The following is a 19,196-nucleotide window of genomic DNA, read 5'->3' on the forward strand; positions in this document are numbered from 1 at the left end:
AATGTAACATTTGCTGAAGAGCTGGTGTTTGCAGACTGTAGCTGGCCAGTGTTTTGGACATAATGCTTGTCTTCCCATTTCAACACTAGGAGCATCTGTTTCCGTTACCGCTGTCAGTCTATCCTTGAATAGCTTTCTCTCTTCTCCAAAACAATATCCTAAGTAACTCATTCGACTGTAAAATCCAATATATTGTGGCAAAAATATATAAGCTAAATGTGTGTGTGTGTGTGTGTGTGCGTGCGCAGTACCTCGTGCACTATTGACCGTCGTCACTACCTTAATGCCACTACTCGAACTGATGTTAACTGAAAACAGTCAGAATCGTTCTCCACGGTTTTCTGGTGTCTTGAGAATGTCGTTATTTGGAGAAACGCTCACGAGGCCGCCTTCAGCCGTGGGTAATACGCCGTGCGTAAAAGGAAATGGGTTTGTATGTAAATGTGGCTTGTCCTTCTCTTCCCTTCACCACTATACTCAGCCTGCAGGCTGGGGTCCACTAGAATGCTGTCATGTATTAACTTAATCTCGCTTTACAGAATAGCTGTGACTTGGATGAATTTGATGATTGCTGTTTTTAAACCATTGATCAAGTATTCTGTCTTTTTACTGTGTGTCTCACTCCCCCACTGATGACTAGTTTGTCCTGTAAAAGTCACACACACACACACACACACACACACACACACACACACACACACACACACACACACACACACACACAGACACTCCCCGCCCAACCCCTGCCATATCTTAATGAAATAGACAGCCTAATGAATCAAATAAATAATACATCCATTTGCTTTGGATCCTAGTGAGTCTTAATCCAATATTTCTGTTGATAATCTCCCCCCCCCCTCCCCCGCGTGGGCCACCACTGCCGTTTGATCGGTTGAGGTGGACCCCAGTGTCCGCGTGATGAACGACAAGCAGCAGCCAGATTGCAGCCATGGCAACGCCGCTGGTGCTGCCTGGTCCTGAAGTGCTTCTGGAGTCCTCTGCCATGCACGAGGATGGAGACGAGTCAAAATTCCTGCCGGATCGTTTCGCTGAGTCGGTTCGCCGAGTGGGTTCGGTCGCCTGCGACGGTAAAGGTGGATGTCTCAAGATGAAGACCTGTAGGCCAGGAGGGGGAGCAGCCGCAGCCACGCGCAAGAACTCCAACAACAACGATCTGCGGCTCCTGCACAGCGAGCAGTCCACACCTCTCACTTCCACACGCGCTGCCGCTGCGCTGCTATGCCAAGGAGACGCTGCCGGTCGTGGCAGCTGGAGCTACAAAGGCGGAGTGCGCTCAGTCACACAAGCAGCCGTTACCGACTTGACCACCGGAGTGACAGGTGAAGGAAGCACCGGGATGATTTACAACAAAAACGGAGACTGCAGAAGAGACCCGAGCCCTTCCACGATCCAGGCTCCAGTCAGCTCGAGCCAGGAGAAGCGGACAGTTGAGACAGCTGTATGTGATACCGTCGCCGGCATGGACTGCTCCGTTACCTCCGCGGGGTCGATGCCCCAGACCCCGGGGCCAACGGAGAAAACAGACTCCAAAGTTTTTTTTTCAAACTCTCCCAGCTGTAAACCGCAGCCTCCTGTTCCCGGAGCGGGACCGACTAAGTCCGGGAATTCTATCCCGCTTTCCAAGGGTGAGGACGGGAATTTGGGCCAGAGCGACAACCGGACCTACATGCAGCGGCAGTTCAGCTCCATGCTGCAGCCCGGCGTCAACAAGTTCTCCCTGCGCATGTTCGGGAGCCAGAAAGCGGTGGAAAAAGAACAAGAGCGCATGAAATCGGCGGGAAACTGGATTATTCACCCATACAGCGACTTCAGGTAGCCTACAGCTCGAGCTGTGTATACATTTTGGCACACGCACGCGTAAACAACAATACAACTTCATATAGAAATCCACCAATATTAGATGACAGAAGTTATTGAAAAATGTCTCCTTATTTTGTCATTATAAAACTGGCCATTTAATTAAGAGATATGATCAAAGCCTATTCTGTAAGACTTTAAAACTGAGTTTATAATAAACCTAAAACCACGTCATGTATTAACGTTAATAATTTAGCTAAGATCCTTACGTAATTGTTTGATTATGATTGGAGTTAGTAGTTATGGTAAAATTACGGTTGATGGATTTCCGCGTGGCCAGACTGACCCGAGCTATCTCCGCCACTGTAGAACCTTATCTAGCGTTAAACACAAACCCATGGAGGGATTAAACGCTTTATCTGGGGTCGTGATGATCACAATCTTTACAACCTTTCAAAATTACAAGTTAGCTGTATGATTTAGTTTTCCCTTCCTTTTATTGTTTGTTTCTGCTGGAGTTGGGAGGTTGATAGCTAAATGCTCTACTACACCATGTAACTTGTTGCTGTGTTATGAAACCGCGCGTGACGTTCTTGAGGGTTTTTATGCGTGCCTGATCACTTCCTGGTTGATAATTCCACCTGTAGAGAAAGACTGAAATCTTTCGAAATATTTCAGCACAATTTTAGAGCGTATAGTTTCCTCCTAAGACACACAATCAATCTATTCAGAAACTTTCCACTTCTGTGGCGGATCCGCTTGGCGGATAAAATAACCGGACACCGTGGTCAGCCTTGATGATCAAGTCCATCTCGTCTCCACGCCAGTCATTAAATCGCGTTTTTAAGATGTATGTGAGTATGGAATCCAGACCCAGCCCGGTCCGTTCTCACCCCTTGCTTGAGTTGACACCAAGCCATCTATTGATTCACTGATATTACACTGTCTGCTGAATTTAATACGGGAACACCAGGAAGTTTTAGTTAGAAATTGTATTTCTGCCATTTTAGTATATTTATGCATCTCTAACATCAGCTTGAATAGTATTCCATAAATTGATGAACTAGAGCGCACATGTTCGCGCATTAAATTCCACTGTACGCCGCTTTGAAGGCATTCTTGTGCGTAGCGGTCAGAGGGATTCTTATGATCGTGCTATTTTGGGTTCTGTGTTGTCCTTCGTCCGCGTGTGCAGGATTTAAAATCAATTCATCAGCCACTCACGTTACTCCCCGTCCTCCAGTCCTTCTCGTGACCTTGCCATAAGTGAGTGGATATAGTTGATGGCTGGAGTGATATTGTATGGTAATTTGCGTGCGCGCGTGACTCCGGTGAGGAGAAATGTTTCCAGATGGCGCTGTGAGAGACCGGGCATAGTACCAGACGCCCCAGCGTCCTGGTGTCACGTGATATTAACGTCAACAGGATATACTAAAGGATATGATTCCATGTATTCCCCCTTCTCTGTTTTTCCCCCCTTCTCTGACCTGGCTCTCTGACCTGTCTCCCTGACCTGTCTCCCTGACTTGTCTCTCTGACCTGTCTCCCTGACCTCTGTCTCTGACCTGTCTAAGGTTCTACTGGGACTTCACCATGCTGATGTTCATGGTGGGCAACCTGATCATCATCCCCGTGGGCATCACCTTCTTCAAGGACGAGACCACCACGCCCTGGATCATCTTCAACGTGGTCTCCGACACCTTCTTCCTCATGGACCTGCTGCTCAACTTCCGCACGGGCATCGTGTTCGAGGACAACACAGAGATCATCCTGGACCCCGGCAGGATCAAGCGGCGGTACCTGAGGAGCTGGTTCCTGGTGGACTTTGTGTCGTCCATCCCTGTAGACTACATCTTCCTGATGGTGGAGAAGGGGCTGGACTCTGAGGTGTACAAGACGGCCCGGGCGCTCAGGATCGTCCGCTTCACCAAGATCCTCAGTCTGCTGCGCCTGCTGCGTCTCTCCAGGCTCATACGCTACATCCACCAATGGGAGGAGGTAGGCCAGATCATGTGACTCACACCGACCAATAGGGGGAGGAAGGCCTGCTAACACCTCAACCATGCTAACACCTTAACAATGCTAACACCGCAACCATGCTAACTAGCCAGTAAACACATGCCAGGCTAGTCTAGGGTATGCTAAGGTATTGTTTTATGTTTTCTATGCAAGACCAGAGTGTGTGGGACAGTAGAGGTGTGTTTTCCTGTTTTTAGGAGGTGTGTAGTGTAGAGGTGAGCCTGTCTTTTCCTCAAGAGCATCAACATTTCACTTTCGATTTCTCTCTCTCTCTCTTTAAGTTGAAGCTAAACTTCTCTGCTGTTGTCACCTTCACTCTCTTCATTCTTTAGGCAGACAGACAGGCAGACTTGGTTGTGGTCAGTGTTAGCAGGCAGACTTGGTTGTGGTCAGTGGTAGCAGGCAGACTTGGTTGTGGTCAGTGGTAGCAGGCAGACTTGGTTGTGGTCAGTGGTAGCAGGCAGCCTTGGTTGTGGTCAGTGGTAGCAGGCAGACTTGGTTGTGGTCAGTGGTAGCAGGCAGACTTGGTTGTGGTCAGTGGTAGCAGGCAGCCTTGGTTGTGGTCAGTGGTAGCAGGCAGACTTGGTTGTGGTCAGTGGTAGCAGGCAGACTTGGTTGTGGTCAGTGGTAGCAGGCAGCCTTGGTTGTGGTCAGTGGTAGCAGGCAGACTTGGTTGTGGTCAGTGGTAGCAGGCAGACTTGGTTGTGGTCAGTGGTAGCAGGCAGACTTGGTTGTGGTCAGTGGTAGCAGGCAGACTTGATTGTGGTCAGTGGTATTTCCAGAGTGTCTGTCCAGGTCCTGAAGGAGAGTTCACCTGTTCCCCAGCTGACAGTGATGTATGCAGGCCAGACCAGACCACATCACATCTATCATCATTACACCACATCCATCGCCATAAGACCACATCCATCACTGCAGGAGTCTGACCAGATCTTCCTACAGCAGCTAACCCTCCCCTCCTCTAACTCAAACACACACTCACTCTCAAACACACACTCACTTTACGCATTCACTCTACACACACTCAGTGTACACACAATCTACACACAAACGCAGACACAGACTAAGACACACATGAACCCTACACACACTAACTCTAAACGTACTCTTCCTCAGATCTTCCACATGACCTATGACCTGGCCAGTGCAGTGATGCGGATCTTTAACCTGATTGGTATGATGTTGCTGCTGTGTCACTGGGACGGGTGTCTCCAGTTCCTGGTTCCCATGCTGCAGGACTTCCCCCCAAACTGCTGGGTGTCCCTCAACAAGATGGTGGTACGACACACACACACACACACACACACTAGCAGGTAACACACACACCTTCCCCTAACCTCGAGACAGGCAAGCAGGCAGACAAGGCAGGCAGCTAGACAGTTCGACAGGCAGAGAGAGAGACAGGATGACTATCTGCCATCAAGGTCACAAATGAGAGACACAGCGTTAAATGATCTCTGTGATACACACACACACACACACACCTGACGCTCTGCTCTGATGCCCAGGAGCGTGTGTGTGTGTTGTATAGTACTCTGCAGGACACTGAATAGATCTCGTATCTGTTATATAACCCTGCTTCTTCTCCTGTAGCACAACCTGCATTCTGACACAGGAGACAGCCCTGTCTGTCTGTCTGTCTGTCTGGCTGGCTGCCTGTCTGGCTGCCTGTCTGGCTGGCTGGCTGGCTGGCTGCCTGTCTGTCTGTCTGTCTGTCTGTCTCTGCCTGCCTGCCTGCCTGTCTGTCTGTCTGGCTGCCTGTCTGTCTGGCTGCCTGTCTGTCTGTCTGTCTGTCTGTCTGTCTGTCTGTCTGCCTGTCTGTCAGGGACACACACACACACTCCAGGATCTTGACCTGTAATTGGTGGCTCGTAGGGAGAGGGAGGGAGAGGGAGCTGACAGCAGGACTGTGTTCCTGGTGTGTTTCTCCAGGACCCCAGCAGTGCTAGGCAAGGTCACTAACGGGTCATATCTGACATCTCTGTCAAGCAGCACCCTGAGAGTGTGTGTGTTTATTTTGGTCCCAGAGCTGCTGTGTTGGACTGCTGTGTATCTCTGCTCTGAGGCTGGGGGGTGAGGCTGGGGCTGTCTAAATCTCTCCCTCTTACATTCTCTCCCCCTCCCCTCTTCCCCCTCCCCTCTCTCCTCCCCCCCCCCCCCCCCCCCTCTCCAGAATGACTCCTGGAGTGAGCTCTACTCGTTCGCTCTCTTCAAGGCCATGAGTCACATGCTGTGTATTGGTTACGGTCGCCAGGCCCCTGAGAGCGCTTCAGACATCTGGCTGACCATGCTCAGTATGATTGTGGGCGCCACCTGCTACGCTATGTTCATAGGACACGCCACCGCCCTCATCCAATCACTGGACTCCTCGCGACGACAGTACCAGGAGAAGGTAGGCCCAAGACACTGAGGGGGAGGGAGCTGCTTTCTGATTGGTTGTGCTGTTCTCTGATTGGTCAGCCAGTCCCTGGGAGGGCTCGAGGTGGCACATGTTGAGAGAGGGGAGGAGAGGGGGGAGGGAGAGAGAGAGATTGGGAGGGAGAGGAGGGGTCGAGGGGGGCAGAAGAAGGGAGAGAGAGGAGGGAGAGTAAGGGAGGGAGAGAGAGAGTTACATTTACATTTACATTTATTCATTTAGCAGACGCTTTTATCCAAAGCGACTTCCAAGAGAGAGCTTTACAAAGTGCATAGGTCACTGATCATAACAACAAGATAGCCACAAAACATTGCGAGTAGCCAGAGTTGTAGATGGTCAGTAGTGTGTCACCCCTGCCAACACAGCAACATAGTCTGTCTCCCTGGAAACTAAGATACACAGTAGTCAGTCATCACTGTTATGCAACCTTGGCAACACTGTTATCACAGTGGAAGAAAAACTGCCGGCACAGACAAACCAAGCATGTTTGTGTGTGACAAAGTGTGTGTGTCAGTGTGTGTGTATAGCTGTGTTCGTCAAAGTGTATGGTGTGTGTGTGTGTGTGAGGGAGAGAGAGAGACAGTCTGGTATGTTAGAAAAGCAGTTGGTTCCAGACACCATGTTTAATTCTAATTAATCAGAAGTGAATTAAATTCTGATCAAAATAGGCTTATGAGCAAAACAAAGGGATCTAATAGGATGTTGTTTTGAGGGGATTCTATGATGAAGTTAATTAGGGAGAATGATCTATCTTCCAATCCCCTCTTTGTGTGTGTGTGTGTAAGGTCAGAGGATATTAGACCAGTGATATGTTGTAACTAGTGGTGTCTGTCTGTCTGTCTGTCTGTCTGGTGGGAGGTGGTGTGGGGCAGGATGCATGTGGGGCCTTCATTACTGTCCCTGATAGAAGGCTTTCTGTTCTTGACAGTGGAGCTGATAGGGACCATCTGTCACAGAATGTAACTGGGATTGAGTTAATCTGAACACACCAGAGGAGCGACAGTTAAATCTATAGCAAATCTCATTCCAAAGATATAGGTCACCTGAATGTGTGTGTGTGTGTGGAGGGCTGGACTGGATCCTCTCTCCTCTCCTCTCTCCAGTATAAACAGGTAGAACAGTATGTCTCTCTCTCTCTCCCCAGTATAAACAGGTAGAACAGTACATGTCTCTCTCTCTCTCTCCAGTATAAACAGGTAGAACAGTACATGTCTCTCTCTCTCCAGTATAAACAGGTAGAACAGTACATGTCTCTCTCTCTCTCCAGTATAAACAGGTAGAACAGTACATGTCTCTCTCTGTCTCCAGTATAAACAGGTAGAACAGTACATGTCTCTCTCTCTCCAGTATAAACAGGTAGAACAGTACATGTCTCTCTCTCTCTCCAGTATAAACAGGTAGAACAGTACACGTCTCTCTCTCTCTCTCTCTCTCTCTCTCTCTCTCTCTCTCTCTCTCTCTCCAGTATAAACAGGTTGAACAGTACATCTCTCTCTCTCTCCAGTATAAACAGGTAGAACAGTACATGTCTTTCCACAAGCTGCCAGCAGACTTCCGCCAGAGGATCCATGACTACTATGAGCATCGCTACCAGGGCAAGATGTTTGATGAGGAGAGCATCCTGGAGGAGCTGAACGAGCCCCTACGTCAGGTAGCACCAAACAAACACACCTCCCCTGGCTGACACCACCCCTGCAAGCTGCCAACAAGACTACTGTCGCCTCTAAGGAACGTAAACAAACACACCCTCAGATCAGTCAAACTTAACAGTTTCCAGCAACAGTTTCCAGCAACACTTTACAAAAAGGTTACACTCAGTGTTCATCATATTTCCTACAATCTTCCTCTCACATCTTCCTCTCCTTTCCAGGAAATTGTCAACTTCAACTGTCGTAAGCTGGTGGCGTCCATGCCTCTGTTCGCCAACGCTGATCCCAACTTTGTGACAGCCATGTTGACCCAGCTGCGCTTCGAGGTGTTCCAGCCGGGGGATTACATGGTGCGGGAGGGCACAGTGGGCAGGAAGATGTACTTCATCCAACACGGTGTGGTCAGTGTCATCACCAAGGCAACCACAGGGATGAAGCTGATGGACGGGTCATACTTTGGAGGTGAGGGGGTGTCCTCTCTTCCTCTCCTCCTCTCTCCTTCCTCTCTCCTCCCTCTCCTTTTAGCATACATATGTGAGGGTTAAGGCCCTTGCACACTGAGTGCGTAATTTTTGCGTGTTTTTTCGCAATCGTCTGCCTCAAAATTCAGTGGCTCTGAATTGCCCAAAAAACTATCAAAATGCTGGCTATGGATGCGAAAAACGCAGAAAATCGAACCCGATCCGAACCCGAGAGGGGGAGGGGGAGGGGAGGGGGAGGACCTCATGTATATGTTTGAGTTTGGATTTGTGATTAGAGTCAAAAAGGAAAATCTTCTCCAGACAGGGAGCAAAAGAGCATATGGTTGTCAAGGCAACAGCAGTATCTCGACCAATGGAAGTGATGGTCAGAAGAGGAGAGAAGTCACACCTGAATAGTAGGAGGTGGTCTGTCTCCTAACTGAGCTGTCAAACTGTCACTCTCCAGCTCTGGAACCTTCAAGCAGGATGTGATGTCATTATCCCAGGCAGCTGCAGGCTGGCACGATAACAAGCAGCAGACTAACCGGTGACCTGTGTCACCATGGCGATGTCTTAATGATGCTGTCTCTAGCTTTATCTCTGTCTGGAGGATAACGTCTGCCTGCCTGCCTGCCTGCCTGCCTGTCTGCCTGTCTGTCTGTCTGCCTGTCTGCCTGTCTGCCTGTCTGTCTGCCTGTCTGCCTGTCTGCCTGTCTGCCTGTCTGCCTGTCTGTCTGCCTGTCTGCCTGTCTGCCTGTCTGCCTGTCTGCCTGTCTGTCTGCCTGTCTGCCTGTCTGCCTGTCTGCCTGTCTGTCTGCCTGTCTGCCTGTCTGCCTGTCTGCCTCCAGAGATCTGTCTGCTGACGCGGGGTCGTAGGACAGCCAGTGTGAGGGCAGACACCTACTGCCGTCTGTACTCGCTGTCTGTGGACAACTTCAACGAGGTTCTGGAGGAGCACCCCATGATGAGGCGAGCCTTCGAGACTGTCGCCATCGACAGACTGGACCGCATCGGTAGGCTCTGGCCCTCTCCTCCTCCTGCTCTCTCCCCTCCCCTCCCCTCCCCTCTCCTGCTCTCTCCTCTCCCCTCTCCTCTCCTCCCTCTGCTCCCTCCCCTCTCCTGTCCTCCTCCTGCTCTCTCCCCTCTCCTCTCCTCCTCCTGCTCTCTCCCCTCTCCTCCCTCTGCTCTCTCCCCTCCTGCTCTCTCCCCTCCCCTCTCCTCCTCCTGCTCTCTCCCCTCTCCTCTCCTCCTCCTGCTCTCTCCCCTCCCCTCTCCTCCCTCTGCTCTCTCCCCTCCCCTCTCCTCCTCCTGCTCTCTCCCCTCTCCTCCCTCTGCTCTCTCCCCTCCCCTCTCCTCCTCCTGCTCTCTCCCCTCCCCTCTCCTCCTCCTGCTCTCTCCCCTCCCCTCTCCTCCCTCTGCTCTCTCCCCTCCCCTCTCCTCCTCCTGCTCTCTCCCCTCCCCTCTCCTCCCTCTGCTCTCTCCCCTCTCCTCTCCTCCTCCTGCTCTCTCCCCTCCCCTCTCATCCCTCTGCTCTCTCCCCTTCCCTCTCCTCCCTCTGCTCCCTCCCCTCTCCCCTCCTCCCTCTGCTCTCTCCCCTCCCCTCTCCTCCTCCTGCTCTCTCCCCTCTCTTCTCCTCCCTCTGCTCTCTCCCCTCCCCTCTCCTCCCTCTGCTCCCTCCCCTCTCCCCTCCTCCCTCTGCTCTCTCCCCTCCCCTCTCCTCCTCCTGCTCTCTCCTCTCCCCTCCTCCCTCTGCTCCTTCCCCTCTCCTCTCCTCCTCCTGCTCTCTCCCCTCCCCTCTCCTCCTCCTGCTCTCTTCCCTCCCCTCCCCTCTCCTGCTCTCTCCTCTCCCCTCTCCTCTCCTGCCTCTGCTCCCTCCCCTCTCCTCTCCTCCTCCTGCTCTCTCCCCTCTCCTCTCCTCCTCCTGCTCTCTCCCCTCCCCTCCCCTCTCCTCCCTCTGCTCTCTCCCCTCCCTCTCCTCCTCCTGCTCTCTCCCCTCCCCTCTCCTCCCTCTGCTCTCTCCTCTCCCCTCCTGCCTCTGCTCCCTCCCCTCTCCTCTCCTCCTCCTGCTCTCTCCTCTCCTCCCTCTGCTCTCTCCTCTCCTCCTCCTGCTCTCTCCCCTCTACTCTCCTCCTCCTGCTCTCTCCTCTCTCCTCCTCCTGCTCTCTCCCCTCCCCTCTCCTCTCCTCCCTCTGCTCTCTCCTCTCCTCCTCCTGCTCTCTCCTCTCCCCTCTCCTCCTCCTGCTCTCTCCCCTCCCTCTGCTCTCTCCTCTCCCCTCCCCTCTCCTCCTCCTGCTCTCTCCTCTCCTCTCTCCTCCTCCTCCTCTCTCCTCCTCCTGCTCTCTCCCCTCCCCTCTCCTCTCCTCCCTCTGCTCTCTCCTCTCCTCCTCCTGCTCTCTCCTCTCCCCTCCCCTCTCCTCCTCCTGCTCTCTCCCCTCCCCTCTCCTCCTCCTACTCTCTCCTCTCTCCTCTCCTCCTCCTGCTCTCTCCTCTCCCCTCCCCTCTCCTCCTCCTGCTCTCTCCCCTCCCTCTGCTCTCTCCTCTCCCCTCCCCTCCCCTCTCCTCCTCTCTCCTCTCCCCTCTCCTCCTCCTGCTCTCTCCTCCTGCTCTCCCCTCTCCTCTCCTCCTCCTGCTCTCTCCTCTCCCCTCCCCTCTCCTCCTCCTGCTCTCTCCCCTCCCTCTGCTCTCTCCTCTCCCCTCCCCTCTCCTCCTCCTCCTCTCTCCTCTCCCCTCTCCTCCTCCTCCTCTCTCCTCTCCCCTCTCCTCTCCTCCTCTCTCCTCCTCCTGCTCTCTCCTCCTCTCTCCTCCTCCTGCTCTCTCCTCCTCCTGCTCTCTCCTCTCTCCTCCTCCTGCTCTCTCCTCCTCTCTCCTCCTCCTGCTCTCCCCTCTCCTCTCCTCCTCCTGCTCTCTCCCCTCCCCTCTCCTCCTCCTGCTCTCTCCTCCTCTCTCCTCCTCCTGCTCTCTCCTCTGTCCTCCTCCTGCTCTCTCCTCTCCTCTCCTCCCTCTGCTCTCTCCTCTCCTCCTCCTGCTCTCTCCTCTCCTCCTCCTGCTCTCTCCCCTCCCCTCTCCTCCCTCTGCTCTCTCCCCTCCCCTCCCCTCTCCTCTCCTCCCTCTGCTCTCTCCTCTCCCCTCCCCTCTCCTCCTCCTGCTCTCTCCTCTCCCCTCTCCTCCTCCTGCTCTCTCCTCTCCCCTCTCCTCCTCCTGCTCTCTCCTCTCCCCTCTCCTCTCCTCCTCCTGCTCTCTCCTCCTCCTGCTCTCTCCTCCTCTCTCCTCCTCCTGCTCTCTCCCCTCTCCTCTCCTCTCCTCCCTCTGCTCTCTCCTCTCCTCCTCCTGCTCTCCCCTCTCCTCCTCCTGCTCTCTCCTCTCCCCTCTCCTCCTCCTGCTCTCCCCTCCCCTCTCCTCCTCCTGCTCTCTCCCCTCCCCTCTCCTCTCCTCCCTCTGCTCTCTCCTCTCCTCCTCCTGCTCTCTCCTCCTCCTGCTCTCTCCTCTCTCTCCTCTCTCCTCCCCTCTCCTCCTCCTGCTCTCTCCTCTCTCCTCCTCCTGCTCTCTCCTCTCCCCTCCTCCTGCTCTCTCCTCTCTCCTCCTCCTCCTCTCTCCTCTCCTCTCCTCCCTCTGCTCTCTCCTCCTCCTCCTCTCTCCTCTCCTCTCCTCCCTCTGCTCTCTCCTCTCCTCCTCCTGCTCTCTCCTCTCTCTCCTCTCTCCTCCTCCTCCTCCTGCTCTCTCCTCTCTCCTCCTCCTGCTCTCTCCTCTCCCCTCCTCCTGCTCTCTCCTCTCTCTCCTCTCTCCTCCTCCTCCCCTCTCCTCCTCCTGCTCTCTCCTCTCTCCTCCTCCTGCTCTCTCCTCTCCCCTCCTCCTGCTCTCTCCTCTCTCTCCTCCTCCTCCCCTCTCCTCCTCCTGCTCTCTCCTCTCTCCTCCTCCTGCTCTCTCCTCTCCCCTCCTCCTGCTCTCTCCTCCTCCTCCTCTCTCCTCCTCCTGCTCTCCACCTCACCTCCCCTCCTCAACAACAGTCAGCTATTTAAACACCATAAAAGTGTTAACCAGCTTCTTCTCTCCTCCAGAATTAGTTTGGCGCTGATGTCAGAGTCCTGATCTTGTGATGCTTCACATGTTTACAGAAGCCTCCATCTACCTGCCATCCACCTGCCTGCTGTTGCCATAGCAGCTAGATTCCACACACCTTTATTGACAGGGGCCTTTATTGACAGGGTTGAGTGAGCTGAGGTGTTAGCCTAGTTACCTGTCTGCTAGCCTAGCCACCATGCTAATAGCCTAGCCATCTGTCTGCTAGCCTAGCTGCCATGCTAATAGCCTTGCCAGTAGTGAGAGGACCACAGCTAACACTCGACTGACAATGCAGCTAATGACAGCAGAGTCTGTTCAGCTCTGGAAGTGTTACAGGCGTCTAGATCAAAACCAACAAACGGATTAATATTAAAATAGAATCACATTCACACTGCTCCTCTCATCTTGGTCACCTTGAAGTTCTTCCAAAATCTTCTTCTGCAGTGTCTCTACAAAGGATGTTTACATATTTCACATGTTTGGATTGTCTCGTCGCAAGGACACAACCCTGTCCCCCCAACCCCATTGGCCCCCCAACCCCATGGCCCCCCCGGCCCATGGGGACGCCACTAGATATGTGGATACTTGTAATTGGTTGGAGTTGGTAGAGCCAATGAGGGGGTGGGGCCCAGGAGGGGGTGGGGCCCAGGAGGGGGTGGGATGATGTCTTCCTGGCTGCTTTCCTTGAGATCCACGAAGAAGACAAATTCAGTTCCTACATCAGCTTCAGATGTCTAGTACCACTCCAACACTCACACACTCACTATCGCACCCACACTACATCAGCTTCAGACGTCTAGTACCACTCCAACACTCACACAAACACACACTATTGCAGACACACACACACTCACACACACACACACTTTGAGGCCTCAGACACCCTGTCTCCGTCATATCTCATATCTTCAGAGAGGTGACTCGACAAAAACAAGGCTCTCAACCCTCTCCCCACCCCCCTCCCCCTCCCTGATGGGTCAGTCTTAGACAGACATGTCAAGGGAGGAGAGAAAAAGAGGAGAGGAGAGGTGGGGAGGAGGGGAGAAGAGGGTGTAATTTTTGAGGCTGAATTTCAGCTGAATACTGAGTTGCTTATTTCTCTTATATAAATATTGATTATGCAGAGAACAGAGAGTACTCAAGTAACCATACTCTCCTCTACCTCTCTCTCCCCCTCCCTCCCTCTCTCCACCTCTCTCGCTCTCTCTCTCCCCCTCCCTCTCTCTCCCCCTCTCTCTCTCTCCCCCTCTTTCTCTCTCCCTCTCTCTCCCCAGGTAAGAAGAACTCCCTCCTCCTCCACAAGGTCCAGCATGACCTCCACTCTGGCGTCTTCAACACCCGAGAGAATGAGATGATCCAGGAGATCGTGAAGTACGACCGCGAGATGGTGCAACAGATTGATCCCCCCCGACCTCGCTCCATGTCCATGACCCTGCCTCCCCCCTCGCACGCCAGCCCCTTCACCTCCCCGCCCGGCTCCCAGATCCACAGCTCCGTGGTGGGCACCCTCCAGCAGGCTGTGGCCATGAGCTTCATCCCCCCCATGGCAGGACCCCTGGGGGTGCCGGGGGGGGCTGGGGTGTTGGCCCTCCAGTCCCCCAGGGTGGTGAGGCGTTTCCAGGTGATGCGGAGTCTGTCCTCCCTGGCCCACGGCCCCCATCAGGCCACCCCACTCCATGCCCTCTCTGGCCCCCCTGGCCCTAGCCCCCTAGTCACCCCGGCGTGGACCCTCCAGCATGGGCCCCCCTTTGGCTCCCAGCTGTCCCTGGTCCACATCTGCAGCCCCCCCCAGCAGAGTCAGGATGGGCGTGCTCTCTCCGCCTCCCAGCCCTCCCTCCCTCACAACACGTTCCCCCCTGCGGCCCCCAGCCCCCCCGGGTCCACACAAGCCTCCTGCTCCTCCATCGGCCCCCCTCACATCCCCCCTGCGGACCCCAGCCCCCCCGGGTCCACACAAGCCTCCTGCTCCTCCATCGGCCCCCCTCACATCCCCCCTGCGGCCCCCAGCCCCCCCGGGTCCACACAAGCCTCCTGCTCCTCCATCGGCCCCCCTCACATCCCCCCTGGGCCCACTCGGCCGCATGCTTCCACACACAGAAGAGGCCTCACCCACCAGGTGTCTCTGGGGGCCGGGCCACTGGCTCCCCTACCAAGCTTTCTACCAGGTCTGGGGGCTGGGGTGAGGGCAGGGGCAGCTGTGGAGGCCGGGGTGAGGGCAGGGGCAGGTGTGGAGGCCGGGGTGAGGGCAGGGGCAGGTGTGGAGGCCGGCACAGTAATGGTTCCCATAAGGCTCGACCAATCAGGACAGCCCCAGAAGGACACTGCTGGATCCCTGGCAGAGACAGGCCCCGCCCCAAGGCAGTCCAGGCTCTCCTCCAACCTGTGACCGCTGACCAATCCGCTGAGGAGAAGGGTGTGGTCAAGGGTTCTCACTTCCTGGACTTGTACAGACTGGACATCAGTAGTTGGAGGTTTTATCCCCGCCTCCAGACAGAACAGGAAACAGATATCCCACAGCCCCGCCCCTCCTCCTATCCCACAGCCCCGCCCCTCCTCCTTTTATCAGCTTTTTGTTTATTTGTTAATCAACAGACTAACCCTTCAACAGACTGAGCTTAAACATGTTGTTATTTAAACTAGTGAAACTAGTTTTATTACAGACAACAAAGTAGAAAACAAAATTAAACTGTAAAATATTCTTCAGTTATTAAAAGTTGTGACCAAGCTAGGTGGTTGCTTCTGATCCCACTCTGTAGATCTATAGTGGTCTAGAGATCTATCACTCTGTAGATCTATAGTGGTCTAGAGATCTATCACTCTGTAGATCTAGTGGTCTAGAGATCTATCACTCTGTAGATCTATAGTGGTCTAGAGATCTATCACTCTGTAGATCTATAGTGGTCTAGAGATCTATCACTCTGTAGATCTATAGTGGTCTAGAGATCTATCACTCTGTAGATCTAGTGGTCTAGAGATCTATTACTCTGTAGATCTATAGTGGTCTAGAGATCTATCATTCTGTAGATCTAGTAGAGATCTATCATTCTGTAAATCTAGTGGTCTAGAGATCTATCATTCTGTAAATATAGTGGTCTAGAGATCTATCATTCTGTAGATCTAGTGGTCTAGAGATCTTGCACTCTGGGATCTATAGTGGTCTAGAGATCTACTACTCTGGGAGTTAAAGTGATAATTTGATCAATATTTGTGATCTTGTGATCTGATTATCTCCTGAATATGTAACGCACCCGCTCAAGCCCTCAAACAACATAGTGTGTTTACTTTGTGAATAGCTAATTATTCACTACAGACTGTATTTCGGAAATATAGCTATTATTGAGACAAAACCCTCTAGACCATGTCTATACAAGATAACTGTTTTGTGTTTGTGAATAGCTAACTCATTGTTTCATGTAAAACATATCTAACATGATATATTACTGCCAAGACTGAAGTTATATTATTCTTACATACATCAAGGTATTCTTTGGTAAAACTGGAGAAAGAGGTGGATTCAACATTTCCCCAGTCAAAGGTCAAACTGATCTTCCTGATCTCATCCATAGATAATTCCTGCTTAATCCATCTAACCCTAACCCATTGGCATCTTCCCAGATCCAGCTCATCATTTTAGGCTATTTGAAAATTCAAAACCATCTAAAACCATGAGATGCAAATGTGTCTGAACTGATTCAACCTTCTTGGCTGTTGTCTGGCAGATATATTGATATTGTTTATTTGGGTTAGGGTGCCCGGCTCCAGTTTTGTCAGACAGAAATCTGACCTGAACAGCTTCAGGACAAGGTCACTGTAGGAAGAGGGAGAGGGAGAAGGAGCGGTAGATTGAGGAGGAGGGAGCAGCCCTGGAGAAACAAGACTGTGTATGTATCTATAATTGAGTCTCACTCAATTATACACAGTGTCTGCAGACACCTCTGTCCCTGCTTTTGTCTCTCACTTTCCCTCGGCACACAGACCATACACACACACACACACAAACACTCACACACTCAGTGTCTAAAGATAACTCCGACACACACACACACTGTGGCATGTGTGTCTGGGCACTGCCGCTCCTCCACTGCAGGTTCCTGGGTCTACAGAGCTGCACATTCGTGTGGCGGGTTATGGGCATATCTTTAGACTCTGCATGTGTGTGAGGTTAGAAAGTATGGATAGATGAATCTATAGACACTGTTTGTGTGCACATATATACATGTACTTTTCTTCAGAATCACCTTCCTTGGGTTCTCTTCATTCAGTCTTGCATTGGGTTAGGAACCCTAAACTCCAGCTCCAGAATGTTCTGTCTGGATGTGATCTCATCGATAAGGGCTGTGCTGCCTGTCTGTCTGGCACCTGTCTGTCTGGCACCTTTCTGTCTGGCACCTGTCTGTCTGGCACCTGTCTGTCTGGCACCTGTCTGTCTGGCTCCTGTCTGTCTGGCACCTGTCTGCCTGGCACCTGTCTGTCTGGCACCTTTCTGTCTGGCACCTGTCTGTCTGGCACCTTTCTGTCTGCCACCTGTCTGTCTGGCACCTGTCTGTCTGGTACCTGTCTGTCTGGCACCTGTCTGTCTGGCACCTGTCTGTCTGGCACCTGTCTGTCTGGCACCTGTTCACCTGAAACACATTCACTTCATCTTAAAGGTTCAGTATGGCTGGATGAAACATCAGGGAGTGTTAAGGGTTAAAAATTATTAGATTAGATTAGCAGATCTTGTGATTTAAAAAAATATATTAAACCAACAGGGAAAGCCCTGTTAAATTAATATATTTAACTATACTCTAGTATGGTTACACATTTTATAGTTACATATACTAATAAATACTAATTAGTATCTATTGATACTAATCTATCTTGTTGTATTTGACTGTAGTTATGGTTCTGTTCTAGAACCGGTAGTTGTGTTTCTGTTCTAGATTGGAAGCAGTAGTGTGGTAGAGGTGTCTGTTTACGTCGACTCAGAGAGAAGCGATACAGCAGAGGGTTTTACCCAACATGATGTACAGGGGGCATTTAAACATGCAACCTCTTGATCAGCAGTCAAATGCATTAAGCTACACCTATCCTCACAATCAAGCATGACCACACAGACCTGGGGATTCATATGAAGGATGAGGTGCGTACATTCCATATATGAGATATATATATATATATACATCCATTACCATGAGTCATATATGAAGGATGAGGTGCGTATGTCCATTACCATGAGTCATATATGAAGGATGAGGTGCGTATGTCCATTACCATGAGTCATATATGAAGGATGAGGTGCGTATGTCCATTACCATGAGTCATATATGAAGGATGAGGTGCGTATGTCCATTACCATGAGTCATATATGAAGGATGAGGTGCGTATGTCCATTACCATGAGTCATATATGAAGGATGAGGTGCGTATGTCCATTACCATGAGTCATATATGAAGGATGAGGTGCGTATGTCCATTACCATGAGTCATATATGAAGGATGAGGTGCGTATGTCCATTACCATGAGTTTCTGTGTATCTTGCCGGAGTTGCATGGACACCAACAGCTAGCTTTGGACGACTGAAAGCATGGTGCCAAACTTGGCCTCTAAATGGATACATGCCTATATGATTGTCAAATGTAGGATTAAACTGGATTAAAGAGATTTTTTTATTCTGAATTGTGTGATAACGTGGTTTTACAATAGTTTGCACATGTAGTTAGTGTTGAGGAGCGACAAGCTAGTTCAGGGTTAGGCTAACCCTGACCCCAAGCTAGTTCAGGGTTAGGGTTAGGCTAACCCTGACCCCAAGCTAGTTCAGGGTTAGGCTAACCCTGACCCCAAGCTAGTTCAGGGTTAGGGTTAGGCTAACCCTGACCCCAAGCTAGTTCAGGGTTAGGGTTAGGCTAACCCTGACCCCAAGCTAGTTCAGGGTTAGGGTTAGGCTAACCCTGACCCCAAGCTAGTTCAGGGTTAGGCTAACCCTGACCCCAAGCTAGTTCAGGGTTAGGGTTAGGCTAACCCTGACCCCAAGCTAGTTCAGGGTTGTTGCCATAGGTGACCCGTCAGCTGCTCATGAAATCCAGACTTCCGTGTTGTGAGGTCCTCAATCTGCCCCTCCTGCCCCTGGTGCCTAAACACTCCTAGCTCCCCTGATGCAAAACCATCTTGGTATTTATATCTACCTGCAATACATGTAAAGAGTGAAGCAGATTAATAAATAATATTTGAAAGGAGGAATATTTTCTCTCTTGCTTGTCTGATTCACTAAACATGTTGGTGGTTCTGCTAAACGACTGATTTCAGGTAAGATGGTTTTTATGTTTCTACAGAAAGATACTGACATTCACATCACTGGGTGTTGCTATCACACATGGTTAAACTCACCATCTCTTTCTCTCCAGTTCACTACTGCTGTGTAATCTCCCTATAAGATGAGCTAGTCTCTACCCTCACCCACCCTCTCACCCCTCTACCTCACCATAGCAACCAGCTATGACACTTTAGAAATGATCTCAGACGCTTCAAGAAATAAGACACATTTATTTATATTTTTACAATCAACTGTCTGGTAACTCCACAAGGAATCATAAAACTTTATACAAACACGCATATCCCTCCCTTCACACCCTCTCCTCCATTACCCCCTCGCTGTCCCTTCTGGAAGCATGATCAGAGTCATGATGTCGGGGTAGAGAGCTCTCTGCAGGGGACTGAGGTGTGTGTGTGTGTGGGGAGGTTGAGGTGGTGGTGGAGGGGGGTGGATTAAAAACCCGTGGAGTTAGCTCAGCCCAG

At 51.7% G+C, this 19,196-nt stretch overlaps 2 protein-coding genes across 2 annotated transcripts; both read left to right on the top strand.

The window, feature by feature from the left end:
- Window positions 1–994: 994 nt before the first annotated feature.
- LOC134016223 (uncharacterized) lies at window positions 995–1,624 on the top strand (the record flags this gene model as incomplete). Its single annotated transcript, XM_062455611.1, has 1 exon — window positions 995–1,624. A coding segment is annotated over exon 1 (621 nt), but the record flags the coding sequence as incomplete, so codon positions are not given.
- Window positions 1,625–1,687: 63 nt separating this feature from the next.
- hcn2b (hyperpolarization activated cyclic nucleotide-gated potassium channel 2b) lies at window positions 1,688–17,676 on the top strand. Its single transcript, XM_062455617.1, has 8 exons — window positions 1,688–1,833; window positions 3,393–3,816; window positions 4,954–5,115; window positions 6,011–6,229; window positions 7,758–7,904; window positions 8,124–8,364; window positions 9,212–9,376; window positions 13,697–17,676. Exons 1-8 carry the CDS (start codon window positions 1,688–1,690, stop codon window positions 14,806–14,808), a joined length of 2,616 nt encoding a protein of 871 aa, XP_062311601.1. The 3' UTR covers window positions 14,809–17,676.
- The last annotated feature ends 1,520 nt before the right edge of the window (window positions 17,677–19,196 follow it).

Source organism: Osmerus eperlanus, unplaced genomic scaffold, assembly GCF_963692335.1.
Source record: "Osmerus eperlanus unplaced genomic scaffold, fOsmEpe2.1 SCAFFOLD_48, whole genome shotgun sequence".
In the NCBI taxonomy this organism is placed as follows: domain Eukaryota; kingdom Metazoa; phylum Chordata; class Actinopteri; order Osmeriformes; family Osmeridae; genus Osmerus; species Osmerus eperlanus.

Coding starts and splice junctions, on each gene's coding strand:
- hcn2b (XM_062455617.1), top strand. CDS start 1,688: ATGCAGCGGCAGTTCAGCTCCATGCTGCAGCCCGGCGTCAACAAGTTC. Junction 5,116..6,010: donor TGTCCCTCAACAAGATGGTG/GTACGACACACA, acceptor CCCCCTCTCCAG/AATGACTCCTGGAGTGAGCT. Junction 9,377..13,696: donor CGACAGACTGGACCGCATCG/GTAGGCTCTGGC, acceptor CTCTCTCCCCAG/GTAAGAAGAACTCCCTCCTC.